Below are 18,479 nucleotides of genomic sequence, written 5' to 3'. Positions count from 1 at the left end.
GCTCTTCACTTCCTGAAGAGTCCTCAGGGAGAACAGTTTACGAATGGTGAAGTGCTCGTCTGGTGTCTGTGGTCATTTCTCTTCCTAAGCCTGTCCATCCATCTGGTCCAGGCCTGTTGTCCTGTTAGTTCTTAGCTCATATGCCCTGCCCCCATGTCCAAGAATGTCCTCCTGTGCTCTGAAGGTATGGGATTATCATCAAAGAGACATTTCTAAGCAGCTCATCTGAGAGAGGTCCATGAAAGACCGTTGTAAAGAAAGACCAAAAAAAAAAAAAAACAACTACCAAGGGGTAAGCTATAGTTTGTCTTCATGACTTGAGCTGGCAAATTCAAGAACTAATAGCTCAAGACAGCCAAACCACATGCACGCTGTCTGTAAGCATCAAGTTGGCTGCAAAGCTTTCTAATAAAGGACTGCCCCAAACCACAGGCCACCACCAAGATGGGAATTAACCTACCCACTAGCATTTGGAAACAGGACCCTAGCCGTCAATATGAAGCTAACAGTGTTTCAATGCCCAAGCACATGCCAGGGACTGTTCTGAGCACTTTATATCTGGTGTGGCTCATTTGCTCTTTCCCCCAAGCTGCTGTCACCGTCGTCATGGTCCTACAGGTCAATCAGCGAGGCCCGGAGTTCAGATTACTAGGCTGGGGTCTCACAGTGAGAAGTGGCAGGATTTCACTCCAGGTAACCTGGCTCTTGACTTCTTTCTGTGCCACCCCTTATGATCCGTGAACCCGATCTGAGACCGGGCGTGGGGTGTTGAATGGGATCTCTGAGCAGCTGCTTTTTTTAGGGGTAAAAAATAGGCCTTTGTGCTTTGTCTGCACACCCAGGCAGCTCTACCGAGCCCATCAGTTCCAGTCTTAATTCCGAGGGTGTCTGGCCTCTCGCTGTTTTTGTTTAGACTGATACAAACACAGGGTAGACAAGAAAATTAAGGAGGGAAAGCAATCAGCCTTCAGCTTCGGGAGAAACAGAAGCACTGATGTGGAAAAAAGGCTGCTTTGTGAAGCGTCCAGTCCCCCCACCCCCCACCTCCCCTGCACCCAAGGCCATTTCCAGAGCCCTTTCCGATCCGTGCACCTGACTCAGACCATCAGCCATATCGCTGCCCGGCTGCGCCCCCTCCTCCTGACTGTGTTCTTTCTAATTGCAGGTAACCTGGACATCACTCCGGACGATCCCCGCTGGATCGGAGCCTGGTGGGGTGGCTTTCTGCTCTGCGGTGCCTTACTCTTCTTCTCTTCCCTCCTGATGTTCGGGTTTCCACAGTCTCTGCCCCCGCACTCAGACCCTGCCATGGAGAGTGAGCAGGCCATGCTCCCTGAAAGAGAATACGAGAGACCCAAGCCCAGCAATGGGGTCCTGAGGCACTCCCTGGAGCCGGACAGCAGCGCCTCCTGCTTCCAGCAGCTGAAAGGTAGAGGCCCCTCGAATGTGGGTGGCCAGCGCTGGTAGGCGGGGGGGGAGGTGTCTAGGCCGGTGGGGAACTAGGCACTCAGGACTGAGTGCTGGGGGCTTGACGTACACCCACACTTGTCTTGCATGGTTTGCCTTCTCTGGTCTGATGCTTAATGTTAGCCCCAAGAAGGAAACGACCTGATGCTTAAAACAGAAGCAGAGTAGCCACCTCTCAGCAAAGGGGTAGCAGGCCAGTCTCCCCAGCAGAGACCCCAGTGGTTCACATGGCACCTGATGCATGATAAGGACACGTGTCTGTAGAAGGAAGGTTCTAGATATCTCATGGAGCCCTTGGACTCTTTCCAGCCACCACGTACAAGCGGGTTATAGCAGGAAAGGATTTGGGAAGCAGGGCTTCCTTTGCCTGATACAGGCATTTTTCAAAAGCCACATCCAAAAGCGATTTCCTTTGACTCGCTCTGTCCTTCCATCCCCTCCGTGCAAGATGTGTTCCTCTGGAAAGTAGTATGAACTCCGTCTTAATAACAGAGTCACCCTTGAGAAGGTGGCCAGGCTCTCCCAGTCGTTTTTAAAAGAAACCGATCGCATCTTTTCTGACAAAATGGAGTGATCCAGAATGAGAAGAGTCTCCCCTACCCTGGCCCCCACAGTTTCCACATTTGGCAAAGTGTCTTCAAGGCAGACAGTGCCAGTGTGACCTGGAGCCCCTGGGTGTCTCTCCCAGCCCCCTCCCCACCGCGAGGTCTGTGCAGCACTCCTAAAGTCCCAGGACCCCTCCCTTGGGTCCCTCGAAGAGCCTGCTGGGCATTTGAAGTGAGCAGGAGCAAGGCTGGGGCACTCCTTCTTGGTGAGGCTGGGGCAGGAGGAAGGGTGACGGTCCCCTCTCGGCAGGATCTGGGCATGCCTGTGAGCAGTGCCGGGCTTCCAGTGGCCAGTTGAGAAACTGGCTGAAAGTCTCTTTACCGAGCTTTTGGATGACAAGGAGCACTTTCTCTGGAGATGCTTGAGAGCCATGCGGAGGAGCTCAGCACAGTCCCTGCGCTCCAGTGCCCACTCTGTTCTTCACTAGAACTGGGATCGTTAACTTCTCCACGCCTCATTTCCACAAGTGTACAGTTGTAATAGCGTTCCTAAGTGACAGTGGGGCCGTGAGAATTAAAGCACTGCCTGCAGAAGACTGTCTGCTAATAGTGCCTCTTCGTCGGGGAGGGATCGGAAGAACTTGTGCGAATTCCCAGAAGAGACTAATTAATAATCTAATGTTATGTCCGAACCCATGTTCCGCGATCGTTTCTACCAGAGTAGAAATTTGGAGCTGTCCATAGAAGGTCTTCAAAGTCGTCCTCTCTCTAAGTTCCAGAATGCAAGGGTAGAAGAAGGCCACGCACTTTGCGTCCTCCGGGGTTGCCTTGGCTTGGACCCCCAGGAGTTCATGCTTAATAGAAGAGCTCCCCACCCACCCAAACAGCCAGGCAGAGGGCGATGCCTACTGCGCCCCTGATAGCACAGGTGGTCGCACAGAGTGTCCCAGTGACCAGATGTGCAGGAGTAAACGGGGCTGGCCCCAGTGGGCCTTGCAGGGGACACCCTGAACCAGAGTGGTGGCAGCCTTACTGGGTCTTTCTTTGTCCGAGGGTGATTGCAAGAGCTCCGATTGCAAGAGCTGCAGCAGTAATCTCTTGTCTTTCATCCCTGGGGATGAAAAGATATAATTGCACCATCAAAGTACTCACCATCCAGTGTAGGGACAGACCAGCAAGCCAGCGAAGGCAGCCCGACGTGGAAGGGAGGTTATGGACGTACAACAGACAGGCAGGGCAGAGCCCGCGTCTTGGGTCGGACGCTGAGGGAGGTCACATCTTCAGAATTCGTGGGTGATGATTCAGTTGCTCATTAACCCACTTGTTCAGCGTGTACTGAGATCTTGTTAGGCTCCAGGGATGCAGTGGTAACCCAGGCAGCTTATATTCTGGAGCTTGGGTTGTAGCCGTAGGGGGTGGGAGGGCATACAACAGGTGGAATTGAAGCAACGGCAGGGTGAGTGTTGGACGTGCCGTGGCTGGGCGGACAAGCCCACAGTTGAGTAGTTGGGTCTGAGACTCTGAGTCATAACGATCATAAGTTGTAGCCTGGGTAGGTACCTGGGCTCTACTTCTAATAATTAATGATTTGTAATTAGAATTAGCAATTCCTAGAGGCAGTAGGTCTATTAATGGACCTAAAGAATGTCCCAGCAGGAAAGGAAGGCAGTGTGTCTAGAAGACTCCCCAGGAGCCAGAGTCCAGTGACGTGAGCTATTATGCTAATAAACACATCTTACATGCGTCAGCACACGGATGGGGGTGGGGGGACATGGTGGTTTACATCCTTCGTTTTTCCACATGAGACCATGTTTTTGCCACGTGGACATTTCCACCAAAAGCACCATGTGGTGTCACCCGGTGCTTCCAAATTCTTTCTCCAAATTGCAGCCTTGAAAGCCCCCGAGGTCTCCAGGTCATGTGCTGCGTATTTATGGATACAGATAAGCTGAGCAGCATTGTGTATGGTGGAATTAACATTGATCTAAAAATATCTATGTTGCGATTTCTCATCTGTTTCATTTGCGTTTGCAAATGGGTTTCTTCTTTGGCCACCGGTCCCCGTCCCCGGCCATGCTCTACAGATGGGGAACGTTCCTGAGAAGAGCTGGTATCGTGTGCCAAGAGCACCTGTTCCTTCCTCCTCTCTGCTGGGACTGAGACAGCCTCCCCCGCTCCTGGGAGAGCAGAGGGGCTGTTCCAACCCAGCTCAGCCACTTCCTAACCCTGCAACCTTGGCCGCGTCGCTTAATTCCCCCTTGGCTTTAACCTATGGTGTCTGGTTGATATTGTCACTTATTCCTGTTCATAGATGAGGAAACCAAGCTCTGGTGATCTAGGACTTAAGGCCTGTGGCTTACTTTTCAGGGCACTCTCCCCCAACATGTGGGCTTCGAAGGTCTCTTTCCAACAAAGTTGGCCATCATTGGGTTTGACACTCTTATGAGAAGAAGAGAGACAGAAAGCCCAGAGTGTTCTGTAACTGTGTACAGAAGCTGTCACTGCTTGCACAGCCCAGAAGTCCCCATCTTGTAGTGACTGTCACATAACTCTTTAACAAAGCAGGCAGCAGGCAAACAAATGCTTGGGTTTGTTAAACTCCAGTACCTTCCCGGCTGGGAGTCTGCAAACCCAGGACATGTTTTTGCATCGTAGTTGTGCCACCAGATAGCTTTTTCTTTGTGCCCTGGCTCGAAAGCCCCTCTTCCCCAACTGTTCTTCAGAGCCTTTTGCGGATTCCTCTTTCAGGACACACCCCGCCCCCTCTCATCCCTCTTCTGTGTCTGGTGCTGGGGGGGGGGAGGACAGCACCACGTGGCCTCCAGAATCTAGATGCTCCGAGTTTGCAGAACAGTTTGCGCAAGTCTAGACGCAGAGAGAGGAACTCGGGGGACTGTTGCAGACATATGTACAGTGTGGTCACCCGCTAGTCCGTGAGCTCTCACATCCGTAGTTGGCGCCTTATTTGGAAATCATCTCCGGTGTCCCCTGCCCTAGAGGGGCTGTGATGGTTGGGATCCAGGCTCCTCCAGTAGCCATGCGCTGTGCGCCGTCCCCCTCATGCTGTCTGGTTCCTTCAACACATCAGCACTCTCCTTTTGTTCCGTCCTCTGCCTGGAACACGCTTCCACTCTGGGTCCGCTCCTGGGCTAGACTCGGTCCCCCCCTTCCAAGGAATCCCCTCCGTACAGCCCCGCTGTGCCCGTGTCCCCCCACGGCCAGAGTTGGGTTAGCTGCGTTCCTCTCTCACCCACACAGCCCCTGCAAAGCACCTGTTTCCCACCACCTGGCAGCTTCTCAGCTTGTCTGCCTCTGCCCAGACCTTGTGGGTTCTCCAAGGCCAAAGCTTTTGTGCATCTTTTTCTTTCCACAGCACAGTGCCTGGCACGTAGGCGCTATGAGTTTAACGAACGAATAAATATTTTCTTGCCAGCACGCACGCATACACGCTAGCAGCGAACATCAGTTTTCCACGGACATTAATCCCCCCAACCCTATGAGGCATTGGTACCGTTTTGCAGAGAAGTCAATTTGAGGCTTGGAGATTTGAAAGGAAAGGTGTTTGAACCCTGGCAAGGGCCCCAGAGCCTGTCTTCTCCACCACAGCATTCTGCCACATCTTGGGGCCATAAATGAAATCTCTTAAAGGAAAAGTGGGGTCAGCAGGGGCTCGCTGACTTCAGAGTGTACTTAAATTCCAGCTGCTGGTTGCAACGGCACCAGGCTACCCTAAAACAGTGGGTCTTCTGGATGAGGCTACAGGCTAAAAGGGAGGGAGGAACCCATTCCCAACAAGTGTCGGCACGTCCCGGCCCTCTGATGGGCTCTCTAGCAGGGATGAGTGTGACTGTTCCAGAGGTTTAAAATCTGCAGGGAGGGCCCTGCCTTTGATCACTGGACGAGAAGAACAGTCAAAGCTGAGCACTCTTGTTTCTGCGCACTTCACGCTGGCTGCCAAGTGGCCTCTTCCTGTCCCAGAAAAAGATAGCTGCCCCGGGTGACAGCAGGGAAGAGCCTAGCCGGCGGGGCTTGGGTGGGCCTTCAGGCTCAGGGTCTTAAACACCACCCCCAATCTGCGGAGGCCGGTGTAAGAGTTCCCAGCTCTTGCGGGGACCTCCCACTGGGCCCCCACAGTCCAGCTGATGAGGGAGTGTTACTGCTCTCCATGCCAACCATCCCGCACAGCGCTCGGGGTTCTACCACGTTTCCAGGTTGTCACTGCTGTGGAGGATGCGCTGGGACCAGGCACAGGTCTCCGGATGCCGGATCCCGAGCTCTCTCCACCGCATGTCCCTCGGGGATCCACTGGACCATTCACGAATGGACTGAGGAGGGAAAGGGGAGTCAGCCTGGGGCCGACTGAACCAAGACCCTTCCTGTGTTGGAGAAACGGAGAAACCACCCCTTTCTCTGCTCCTCTTGCTCCCTTTTCATGGGAGGAAATGCAGTGCCCCGTTCCAGAGGACCTTCACGTGCAGGGGTGGTGAAATCTGCCTGGGTTATTACCCTCTCCACCCTCCTGCCCTCCTCATGCCATCCATCCCTGGGTTCTGCCAATTTAACCACCTGAATCGCTCTCCAGCCTGGTCCGGTGTCTCCTGCCCTCAGTCTGCCCTCACCCCGCCGGTCTGTCTGCACACGATGCTGGTGTCTGGGTACATCTGATCCCGTGGCCACCTCCCGCTTAAAGGGACAGAGGTGGAGCCCTTCACAGGGCCTCCCAGTGGTGCTATTCTGCCCCTCCAGCCTCTTCTCACACCGTGCCACCCTGCCCTTCCACACCAGCCTCACCTCCCCACTGCCTTCAGCCCCCTGGGTTCCCCAGGCTCCCTCGTTCCCTTGGGAACTTGCTGTTCCCTCAGCTGGAATTCTGATCCCATCATCAGGCGTCAGCTCACAACCATGTCCCCGAGGACATTTCTCTGCCCCACAAGGCACATTGCTGTCCGTGCCACGGTCATGATGTTACCGTCATGGGAGTGATGGTTCTCTGACTCCGTCCCTGAGCCCCACGTGGGCAGCGACTGCCTCTGTGGGCCCTCCCGCTCTTGTCCATAGGTGCTCGGTACATATTTGATAAATGCAGGGATGCACAGATCACTGGACGTGCGCTGCCAAGCCCAGCACAGTTTGCTGCTTTCCTTCAAGCTGTCCTCACCCCCAAACCCTTCCCAGAGTTTGGGCCTGGGTCTGACCCATCTGCGGACACAGACTCCTCAGGAGATCCCTCTGTGCTGAGTGCCACGGCTTGCCCCCAGGTGACCTGCTCATGTGGGGAGGGGCTGCTGGCCCAGCTGCTCGGGCTGACTTGCCCTGGTGACTCTGGGCTGTGTGAGTCCCCTGGCAGGTGTCTGGGTCTGGGACAGGGTGCACACTCATCCCCACTGTTCCTCTTGGAACCCGGCTCATGCCTCTGGCTTCAACTCAGCCAGACCTCCTCCATCCTCTGCCATCAAGCGGCCCGTTTCTGCCACATTTTCCTTAATGACAGGCCTGTGCCTTTCAGCATCATGTTCTTGTGAGGAGCCTGGCGACCTGAGAGCCCTTTTTCGGCAGGCTCGATGGCTGAGTGCTTTTTATCGCACCATTTGTCTTCAGAACTGTGCTCTCCCCTCGTGTGGATTCTGCGTTAAAATCTTCTTGATTCCATGGCCAGGGAAACCATCTGCCCTCCCAAATGCTTGGAGCCCCGCACCAGGCTGCAGTTCATATGTTGTCATGTGTGTAGGTTCCCAGGACCTGTCTGGCCACTGGCATGTTCTTACCAGCATTGGTGGACAATGTGCTGGGGTGTTATGTCTGTGAATAGGCCACAGGGGATTTCAGCAAAGGACTGAGATTGCACAGGGGAGGGAACCTCGCCCAATGCCTGGCATACCGTGGCTACCCCAGGAGTGTCGTTTGAATGAAGGAGGGAAGGAAGGAAGCAACTAGAGGACAACGTTTCCCTATGGGGGTTCCTTGCAACAGGAGTCCTCGGAGATGCTCAGGGAAAAATGAATCAATGGGGGGAGGGAGGAAGGGTCACACAGCCAAATAAGCTTGAGGAAATGTCTCTATACCATGTGATCCTCTTGGAGAGCCATATGGTATATTCGAGTATTAAAAGCCCTTGGAAGGCCGGCTCTAAGGAAAGCTGGCTGGCATTGTTTTACCCCATGGGGCCCCAGAACTCTCTTGTTCATGTGAACGCTTCGGGCATTTAGGACGGGTTGCTAGAGTGCTGGACAGACGGTGGTGGGGATCACGGGAGATTCAGAGGGATGTACGGAATCCACAGGGAGGCCTCGAAGACAGGTGCATGAAGCACGTAGCATTTCAGGCCAGTCTGGAAGGATGAGCGGGACCCCATGGATGGAGGGAGGAGAAGGGCTCCCGGGCTGGGGGGCAGGTGCGAGCAGCAGCAGGGGACAGAACTGCCCAAGGTGGGGATGGGAGAGAGACATCTGGTTTGGGGGAATGGGATTTAGAAAAGGTCGCGGTAGAGGCAGGCTGGTGCCCGGTCCTGCAACGTAGCAGCGTTCCTGGCACCTGAGGCCACCCAGGAAGACTTTAGTAAAATCGTGAATGAATTTTGGAGGGCATTGGTATTGCTCTTCTCAAGTGTGTGGTTTTTATGAGTCATTGTTTCCCAACTAGGGGTTTGAGTCAGCATCCACCCCGGGGGTTTCCTGAAACACACCCGTGCTTGGGTCACACCCCTAAAAATTCTGATTCCATGAGTCTAGTGGGGAAGAGGGAGGTAGTCCAGGCACCTGGATGTCTTTAAATTTCCTAGGCGATTCTAAGTGAACCCTTCGTTGAAAACAAATATGAGATGTGGTGGGAGTCCTTTGGGGGGTTTCCCTCAGAGCTGTTTCTGCAACAGTTGCCCGTAAGATAAAATGTGGGGAGGAGACCCACTCATGAAATAAGCTTGGGACACTCCGTGACGTGGCCTGTTGGGAGGTTCATAAATGGCATCAGCACATTAAAGGCTCTGAGAAGGTCTGCTGCAAACCCAGCCCTGCAGGAGATAGCACTAGGGAGCCTAGGCTTTGAGACGGGCGTTGGTGTCAGCTTGGGTGCTGAAATTCACAATTTCTTTTCTGAGCGTTGTTCTTTGTCTTTCCAGCAGTGCCTTTTCCTATGGGTAGAGTTTTCGTGAATGCTCGATGCAGTCAGCCCGGCCACCACTGAGGTGGCAAACCGTGCTCCCAGACAAGGTACCTGGGGGCTGGCATGAGGTTACAAAAGTGGCATTCTGCTTACGAGAAGCTCTTTCTTTCTTTAGTCCTTTTCTGCCTGCCACCTCTGGCTGGGAAAGACACAACAGTTGGATCTGAAAGAGAGCTTGCTGCTTGCCAGGCTGCTTTCTCTGTCTCGGCCATCCTGTGTTTCGGACTTCACACCCCCGGGGGTCACCAATCCAGAACTGCAGGAGCTAGCCCTGCCTCTGGGGGTGTCTGGGCTCAAAGCAGCTAATGGGAGCCCCCGCTGCTCTTTTTCTCTTGGGGCTTCTTGGCGGTATTATACGGAGCTGGGGATTTTAAAAAAAGAATCAGGAGATCTGTCTGGCTCGGGGTTCCCCTCGCTGATCCACACCCATCTGACACGTGGCTTTCGGTGTAAACGCTCGTTTCCTGTGCTGATGGCTTCTGGTTTGTTCCCTCGAACCATGACCTTCTCTCTGTGAGGGACATGTCACCTTCAGCCTGTTCCCGAAGATTTGTCTCACAGCTGGCAACGAGAGGGTGCCAGGGAGCTCCCCTGGGTCCCTCGACAGCCCAGAACAGAGACTGGGGGACGGTCTTATCTGCAGCAACAAGATCACAGGGAGCCCGAGGGAGCCGGTCTGGGGCCAGTGCACGGTAGACACTCCCTTCCAGATGCTTCCCGGCACCACAGGCTTCCCTTCCCACCCAGGCTTTTCCCCACCGCTCTCCAGGGGAACGATGCAGATACCTCTAGAATCAGCAGGGGAAATGGCCACATTCGCAAAGCATTCCCACTTCGATCGTGGCCCACGAGCCTGTGGAACGTGGCCCATGGTGTGATCACGAACTGGTCCCTGTCTCCACAGTTAATGTTTCTTAAGAGACTGTGACAGTTACCTTCAGAGACTGCAATTTGTTTATTTATTGAATTCTTTAATCCTTCTTACATCGATGAAGCCTCTGCTCTCGCCGGGCACCATGCCCACGGCTCTGCATGCAGGTGGCTCCACGTGGGAGAGACAGGAAGACCCAGGCGAGGGTGTCCAGGACACGTCAGTGCAGTGATGACAGGCTGTACCCGGCAAGGGGTGGGGGGGACCAGCTTGGTGGCTGCCAGACATTCGTGCCGTGCCAGGAAACGTCATGCTTCCTAGGAGTCACCCTACCTTCCTTTAATCTCGTGCCTCCATGGTGATGTTTTTCCATATCTTTGTTACTACTTCCTTCCTCTTCCATTTGGTTCTGGTCGTGACCCGAAGGCTATGATGTATCTCCCCACCCCCCCCACCCCGTCCTGCTCCCTCCGCCTCTCTGCTCTCTTCTGCTCTTGGCTCCTGTGCATTGGGAAGCGCTTCCTGACGACTTAGTGTTCAGAAAGACACTGTTCTGTTGATCCAAGTCCCCATCCAGAAACCCGCAGATTGGGCGGTGGGTTCTCGAGTGCAGGCAGACCTGAGTTATGCATTCTGGGAGCCTGGGTTTTTCAGCCGTTCAAGGAAGCTTTGGTCTCCTCGTGTCTGAAATGCGACAGTAAGACTGTCCCTGTTGTAATAGCTGTGGGATGACACGAGGGACCCTTAATACGGGGCCCATCTGATGCTGGTTGTCCTGCAAATATCAGCTGTCACTGTCGTAATTATCAAGCCGTCGCACACACTGGCTTCATCTCCCCTTCTTGGGAGCATTAACCGTAGTGTATTGACAACAATGTTATTAAAGAAAAAAAAAGGTCAAGGCCAATTTCAGTAGAGAGCCTGAGGGCTGAAATATCTCCGAGTCAAGTGCAATACAATCAAGCCTCACGGTGAGCACTTCCCAGGGCACCTCCAGTTCTCGGGAAGGGGGGGATGGACAATGACTTGTGCCCCTGACCCCCTGACCCCTCCAGCCCTCTGCAGGAGGTCATCTCTGTCCTTGGGAAGCCAGTGGCTCCAGCGGCAGCTCCCAGGAGCTCCGCTCACCTACCCCGTCTCTTCCCAGCTCTGCTTACTCACCATGTCTGCTCCCACACAGGCATTCTTACAGCAGGTCTGACGTCCTCCCAGCTCAAGGGCTCGTTCCCTAACGTAGCCAACAAGTGCTTCTATGAGATTAATTATCATCGTGCTCATCTTACCTGGGTGCCAGAAGCACTGGGTCACATGCTCTGCATGCGTGGGTCTTGTTTAATCTTTGCAACAATCCGTGAGACGGAGTCATGTGCTCCGGGCCCAGACCTACTCAGTCTTGAAGATAGAATTCAGGTCCCAGGGGCGCCTGGATGGCACAGCGGTTAAGCGTCTGCCTTCGGCTCAGGGCGTGATCCCGGCGTTATGGGATCGAGCCCCACATCAGGCTCCTCCGCTATGAGCCTGCTTCTCCCTCTCCCACTCCCCCTGCTTGTGTTCCCTCTCTCGCTGGCTGTCTCTATCTCTGTCAAATAAATAAATAAAAATCTTAAAAAAAAAAAAAAAAGAATTCAGGTCCCAGTGACCTGGCTTCTTAAACCAGGTCCTCGTTTTATACAACCTTGCTCAAACTTTTTTTGCAGCACAGGACTCCTCCCCTCTGGGCTCTGCAAGCCTTTCTTTCTCTCGTTTCCCTCCCTGTCCTACCTCTCCTCCTCCAAAGAACAAGAACTAAACCCATGAATCATTTTCCCCAGCCCCAGTGGGAATTTTTGTATTCTTTCTCAGCATTACCAGGAGTGGTCTCTGCAGGCTCCGTCCTCTGACCAAGAGCAGAGCTTCTGAGAACCCAACCGGAACAACACCCTGTTTCTGAGCACACTCTGGGGCAGCAGGTAGCACGGTTCGAGTTTTTGCTGTGCTTCCCTAACCGTGGGACCACCCTGTGCCTCAGTTTCCTTGCCTGTAAACAGCCCCAAGATCACGGGTTTGTCGTGAGGATTATGTGGTTTGATGTGTTAGTGGTCAGAACGGTACTTGACACCCAGGTCACGCTCTGTCCACGTCAGTTCTCACACCTTCTCCAAACCTGCCTTTCTCCCTCCTGGAGCACCTACACATTTTTAAGAAATCTCAATCCTGCAGGAAGGTCTTCCAAAGACAGCAATGGAAAACCTGTTTTCCCTGAAAAACTCTCCCCCGCTGCTCTTTGCCACTTTGTGCCAGCCTGCCGGTGACACACCGGGCTCCCGATGAGAGGGGAAGTCTTCCCCAGCTGGTGGGGCCGCATGGTGCGAGCCAGCCCGCCTCCGACCCCAGCTCCCAGCTTCTGAGGCTAAATCAGTAGGTGGGAAGTCATTGGCTAAGGGGAACCATGGGTGTTCAGTGGCCTGGTGTGGCCGTGGTTCATCAGTTTCTGTTTGTCTGGGCCACCTCATTAGCTGCTTCCTCCTTGGAAGGTTAGAATTTTATGGGTTTAACAACCCATTTGAATGAAAAAGCTTGAAATACGGGGATAGCCACAGGTTCAAGCTAATTAATACCCCCTTTCAAATTGGGGCGTTGGAGGGAAGGCTCAACCTTTGAAAAGGAATCTTTGGAGAGGACTCCAAGTCATCGCAATAAAACCTAGGAAGGAAGGGAAGAACCTGGGGGCAAAATAGCTGAACGCCAGAGGAATCTGTCATTTCTGGCAGCGAATCGGCCTGATAGAGGGAAAAAAAGAATGTTCTTCATGCAAATAAGGTCCACTGCAGCTTCCCTGGGCCTTGAGTCAGATGGTCCTCAGAACTAATGATGTTCACATCTAATTCAACATGAAATTAGTCATTAGATATTAAGACAAAAGCAGGCAGGCTCTCCTGTCTCAACAAAGCATCTTCCCCAGGGAAGTGGAATTATCGCTGGAATAATTAGAACGGCTGCTGAAGTATGAAAACAGTCCGTTAACCTGGGTTGCCTTTGTTGAGACGTGCCCCCCCCTTCCCCCAAATCAATCGTGATGGCCATGACCAAGGACAGGGAGATGCCGAGACCCAAGGAATGGGATCAAGCTTAAATCCTCTTGGCACCATTTCTGCTGAGCCAGACAGCACCAAAGTTCCCGGTTGGAGGATGCGGTTTTATTTGTGAGCAAGCATGGCTGTCGTGCGCCTTTCTAGGGTCCCCGTCTGAATGGTCTGCATCCTAACAGATGAAGGTATGGCAGACGATCGTTTCTGGAATGCCCCCAACCTGCCTACTGATTGTTGGCGGTGTTTCCAGAGTTCAGATATCTTAATTCCAAAAGAGCACAGTGATGGAGCTCCGGTGTTTTTATCTGCCAAAACACTAACAGCTGAGGGCTTTGACGTGAACTCATTACCAGGAGGGGCTGTGGTCACCTGATGTGATCCATAGCCGTCCCTCTACAGTGTGGAGTGACACAGCCAGTCCCTTATCACGGGTACATTACACTGTCACAGCGTGCCACACACTATAGCAAATCAGCCTTCACTCTTTAACACGATTTAGGATGATGGAGTCTTAACGTTCAATGGGCTTTTGTGTTTAAAGACGGAAACCAGGGGCACCTGGGTGGCTCAGTTGGTTAGGCGACAGCCTTCGGCTCAGGTCATGATCCTGGAGTCCTGGAATCGAGTCCCACATCGGGCTCCCTGCTCAGCAGGGGAGTCTGCTTCTCCCTCTGACCCTCCCCACTCTCGTTCTCACTCTCTCTCAAATGAATAAAACCTTTTTAAAAAATTTAAAAAAGATAGAAACCACATTACCCTCTGTTTACGCCCAATGTATTCATCACCTGTATTTTTTTTAGCTGTCCACGTTCTTAAACATTATACAGTCAACAGGCCTCTAAATATTTGTACGATTCCTAAAAAATAATGTGGATTTAATGAAGGAAAATTTCTCAACATTTAAACATAGATTTTTAAGTGTAACCACTTTTATTTATTTTTTTTTTAAGATTTTATTTATTTATCAGAGAAAGAGAGCACAAGCAGGGGGAGTGGCAGGCGGAGGGAGAAACAGGCTCCCCACTGAGCAGGGAGCCCAATGCGGGGCTTGATCCCAGGACCCCGGGATCGGGACCTGAGCCACAGGCAAACACTTAACAGACTGAGCCACCCAGGCGCCCCTAAGTGTAACCACCTTTGGGCATTTATTTGAACTGACATTTCTAAAAAAGTCAGATGATCTTAAACACTTAAGACCCTGCAAAAATAAATAAATAAACAAAACACATGTAAAGACCAGCACATTTGCCAAAAAAAAAAAAAAAAGTATAAATGAGTGAATACCATAGATTTAAAGTTTCTGGGGTTTTGTGTCACGTGTGTGTGCGTGCTTGCACATGGTTATGTCATCCAAGAGTTACCTGCCTTCAGTAAATTTTGTGAGAAACCATGACAGAAAAGCAGAGGCCAGACATCTCTGGTCGTTACTTAGTTGGGATGTAAGATCGGGTTGCCCGGCCCACAGTGATTCTGAGCTTCTTGTCCCCTGACTCAGTTCATTCCCGTAACTGCGTTCCTTTTATCACATCAGAGGATCTTTAAGTCCCTCTCTTTAGGTTTTCTTTTTTTTTTTATTAAGATTTTATTTATTTATTTGACAGAGAGAGAGAGAGCACAAGCAGGGGGAGTGGGAGAGGAGGAAGCAGACTCCCCGCTGAGCAGGGAGCCTGATGTGGGGCTCAATCCCAGGACCCTGGGATCATAACCTGAGCAGAAGGCAGACCCTTAATGACGGAGCCACCCAGGCACCCCGTGTGGGAGTTAGGTTTTCATTTTTGAAACTTGCTATCTTTCATGGAAATGATAAATTTTGAGCTGTGTGTATCTGCCATGTGCTGACCATTGTTCTGCCATTTTGATGTATTGAGCTTGTCTGTTACCATTATTAAAAACTTATGTATCCCCTATTATTATTTTATTCTAATTAGCTGGGCCATTTAGAGGTTTCATCTCCTAGGAGATGAGAACTGAGCCTGTGTAATGAGCTCTCTTCTTTCGGACAGCTGGCTAATTCATCACCTTGGAATGCAGCGTTAGACTCCCTGATCACCTGTTTATTTTGTATGACCATGGGTACCTACTGGTTTTTCCTAGACTTAGAATAATACTTGCTCCATCTGGGACTCCGTTTTATCTTTTCTGTTTACACAGGTGTAAAGTAGACCACATGCCAGATATTCCATATCATTATGATTACGGAAGAACAGGCTTCCCCTAACTGTAGTCCCTGGCACGTCACTTTTTGCCTTATCTGCTTACCACCTGTACCGTTATTTACATAAGACTTCTCTTTAAATAACTTTAAATCTTCTTGTTTTAACCTGGCATCATTTTAAGCTACGAGAGCCATGAAACCACACATTTGATGTATCAGTTACATTTCAGTTGAGTTTTTTGTAAGTACACATGAAAATAATGGCATAAATATCGAAGCCACAGGGTTGTCCTGGTTTCTGTCCCTGCAGAGCCCCTTTGCATACTGCCAAGATGTGTCGTTATACCACAGTTGAGGAGACCTAGTGGAAGACCAGATACCAAGAATTCTAATCATTGGAAATATCCAAATAGTGTGATTGCGTTCAAAGGATTAAAAAAATAAAACACACAATGAATCTCACATTTTTTAAAGCATCAGTGAAAGTGGGGGATCTTAAGTGGTTTACGAAACCACGTACTTCCAGAAAAATAGAGTATAATCAAATATGATCGAAATGTATGACCTCAACAAGAGCTGTTTTCCGGCCCTGGTGGTACTTAATATGGTCCACCCACCCTCAGTTCTCGCCCGGGCCTGGGGCACCAGGCTGGGTGAGCAGCTGCTTCAAGGTGGGACTGGGTGGTGGGAAAAGACCATCTGAGGACGAGGGAAGTGATGCAGGGAAGATCTGGGGGCAGAGCATGGCAGGTGAGGGAAGAGCCCCTGGTGCAAAGCCTTAGGTGGGGAGGACCCATGTCAGGCAAGAAAGCAGGAGCAGGCAGGCTGGACTGGAGGGAGAGGGAGCGTGGCCGGAAGTGCCATCAGATTGCTAAGGGGCAGACCTGGGCCATCGAGCCATCTGGGAGTTTTGAGCAGGAAATTGACTTGAGTTGATCCCACTGGCTACCATGTTGGGAATGATCAGATCAAGAGTGAAAACCGAGACCCCAGTTGGGTCACTCTGGGAATCCCCCACATGAGAGCTTATGGAAGCTTTTGCCAAGGAGGTGGCCCTAGACTGGTGAGAAGAGGTGGGATTTGATTCAGCATGTGTATGTGTATATAGAGGCACTAGAATTCCAGTTTTTTCTTGAAGCCTGTTAAGATAAATATATTTTCTTAACACACATATAGAGTTCTAAACATTTATCTTGGGTCTTTGGATATACATGCTTAGATATACTGATATAGCATAATTTGTAATATATAATTTTATTTTTTCCTTGGAGAAACAAACCCCAAACTCTTTTTTGGGGGAGGATGGAAATAATTCATCATTGCTTATGAAATATTTTCATGCTTCCAGTAAACTAGGAAAAGGCACAAGATAGTCTCTCCTGTTATAGTAGTTCTCAGTATAATTGTCAGAATATCTGCATGTATTTTAAAGCCAGAGTTTTCGCACTGTGGGTGACTTACATGTTCTAGGTTTCGGCCTGAGCCGCTGGGTGACTCCCGATGCTGTTTACTGAGATGGGCAGACGTGTGTCAGGAAGGGACTCTGGGGCAGGAGGCCCGGAAGTGCACTGTGTGACCCCCTGCTTCTGTCTCCCTGCAGTGATCCCGAAGGTCACCAAGCACCTGCTCTCAAACCCCGTGTTCACCTGCATCATCCTGGCCGCCTGCATGGAGATCGCCGTGGTGGCCGGCTTCGCTGCCTTCTTGGGGAAGTACCTGGAGCAGCAGTTTAATCTTACCACCTCTTCTGCCAACCAGCTGCTCGGTGAGTCTGCTCCTCCAGCCCCCCGGGAGGGCAGAGGGCTGCTGTCATGCAGGTGCCACTCTAAGAACGTACCGAGGCCCACTGGAGAAAGAGCCCAGACCCTGCTGCTCCGACAGCAGCAGTATTCTTGGAGTCTCTGTGCAGAAGAGTCTATTCTTGCGGTAAAATTTGCTGAAGGGATGTGATAAGAAAGAGCTAAAATATAAAAGGTACATAAGAAGCATGATAGGCTAGGAGATCAGTAGATTGGTGTGAACTGCAGAATTTGGGGGAAGATAAGATGAAGGAAAAGGGGAATCGAGATACATCCTGAAAGGTTAGCAAGCTTTGGTCAGGCACAAGAAAAGTAAGAGTATTCTTGGCAGCATGAAATGCATAGTCAGCAAATATAGAACTTGGAAGCCATACACCCTCCTCCTGACCCCTGCCCATGGCAGACATAATTAATGGATCACAGCACTCCTTCTCTCCAAGCGCAAGCACGGCTTTACCATCCTTCTCAGTAAGAGACCACGGCATCTGCTTCGACTGTTTGGAGGTGGCATGGTAAGGAAAACCAATTTGCCCTCATGAGAAGCAGCATTACTTATGGGGAGTTAGGAAAGTGGCCTCATGACCGACAAGGGAGATGGAAGAGTCAAGAAGGACACCCAGGTTTCTGGCTTCGACGGCTGGTGGCACCATTTCTGAAACCTGAAAACAGCAGAGAAGAATCAGGTCCACGGGGGAGATGATGAGATTGTATTTAAAGTAGCTGAGTATGAGATGCCCATGTTGGGTCTCCACGGTGTCCAGGACTGATGGGGGCTCAGGGAGGAGACCCCACTGGGGAATAGAGGTTCGGTTGCATCAGTGGAGGACATGGGAGTGGAAGTTATGTAGCAAGGAAGTGAATTGGAAAAGAAGAGTAAAGTCCCAACGAAGAGGAAACACAGGAGTCCGAGAGGGAGTCAGAAAGAAATCCACAGGTCACGGGAGTCAAGGAAGAGAGGGTTCCAAGGAGGAAGCAGGCAGCAGCGCATGTGTGCACGCACGATGAGGGCTATGGCGTCTCCATTAGATGCAACCACCAGGATGTCCTTGAACCTGTGTTAGAGCCGTGTTTGAGATGTGGCAGTGGGGAGCCTGTGCTCCTTGTGGGAGGGAGTAGTCTGTGGCTGCAGGACACTTTCCTGAAGCTCAGCCGTGGAGCAGAGGAGAGGGGCCATGGCAGGTGGGTGGTGTGGAGGGGGAGCGGAGGAGATGGTGCGTTGCTAGGAAACATGAGCCCTTTGCTTAATGGAGGGAAAAAAGCCGGCCGAAGGGGATTTGCAGGAAAGAGAGGGATGTGAGTGGACAGCTCTGGACAGAAGAGCTCCTAGGTCCCGCCAGTGCAGAGGAGGAGAGAGGCGTGAGTCTGGCCACTGGGACGACAGCCGGTATGACCCTGCATTTGAGAGAGAGCTCCAGC

General features: G+C 51.7%; 1 protein-coding gene across 4 annotated transcripts in view; it reads left to right on the top strand.

Annotated features, from left to right (window-relative positions):
* SLCO3A1 (solute carrier organic anion transporter family member 3A1) overlaps nt 1–18,479 on the top strand; it is a 295,971-nt gene that overhangs the window by 227,953 nt on the left and 49,539 nt on the right. For all 4 annotated transcript variants that reach the window (XM_057303634.1, XM_026510418.4, XM_057303633.1 and 1 more), the window contains exons 4-5: nt 1,166–1,429; nt 16,865–17,029. In XM_057303634.1, the coding sequence (XP_057159617.1) occupies nt 1,166–1,429; nt 16,865–17,029 (429 nt within the window). The remainder of the gene's footprint in view (nt 1–1,165; nt 1,430–16,864; nt 17,030–18,479) is intronic.

Source organism: Ursus arctos, unplaced genomic scaffold, assembly GCF_023065955.2.
Source record: "Ursus arctos isolate Adak ecotype North America unplaced genomic scaffold, UrsArc2.0 scaffold_28, whole genome shotgun sequence".
Taxonomy (NCBI): Eukaryota; Metazoa; Chordata; class Mammalia; order Carnivora; family Ursidae; genus Ursus; species Ursus arctos.
Note: the sequence above shows the minus strand (reverse complement) of the source record. Positions and strands in the feature narration are given on the sequence as shown.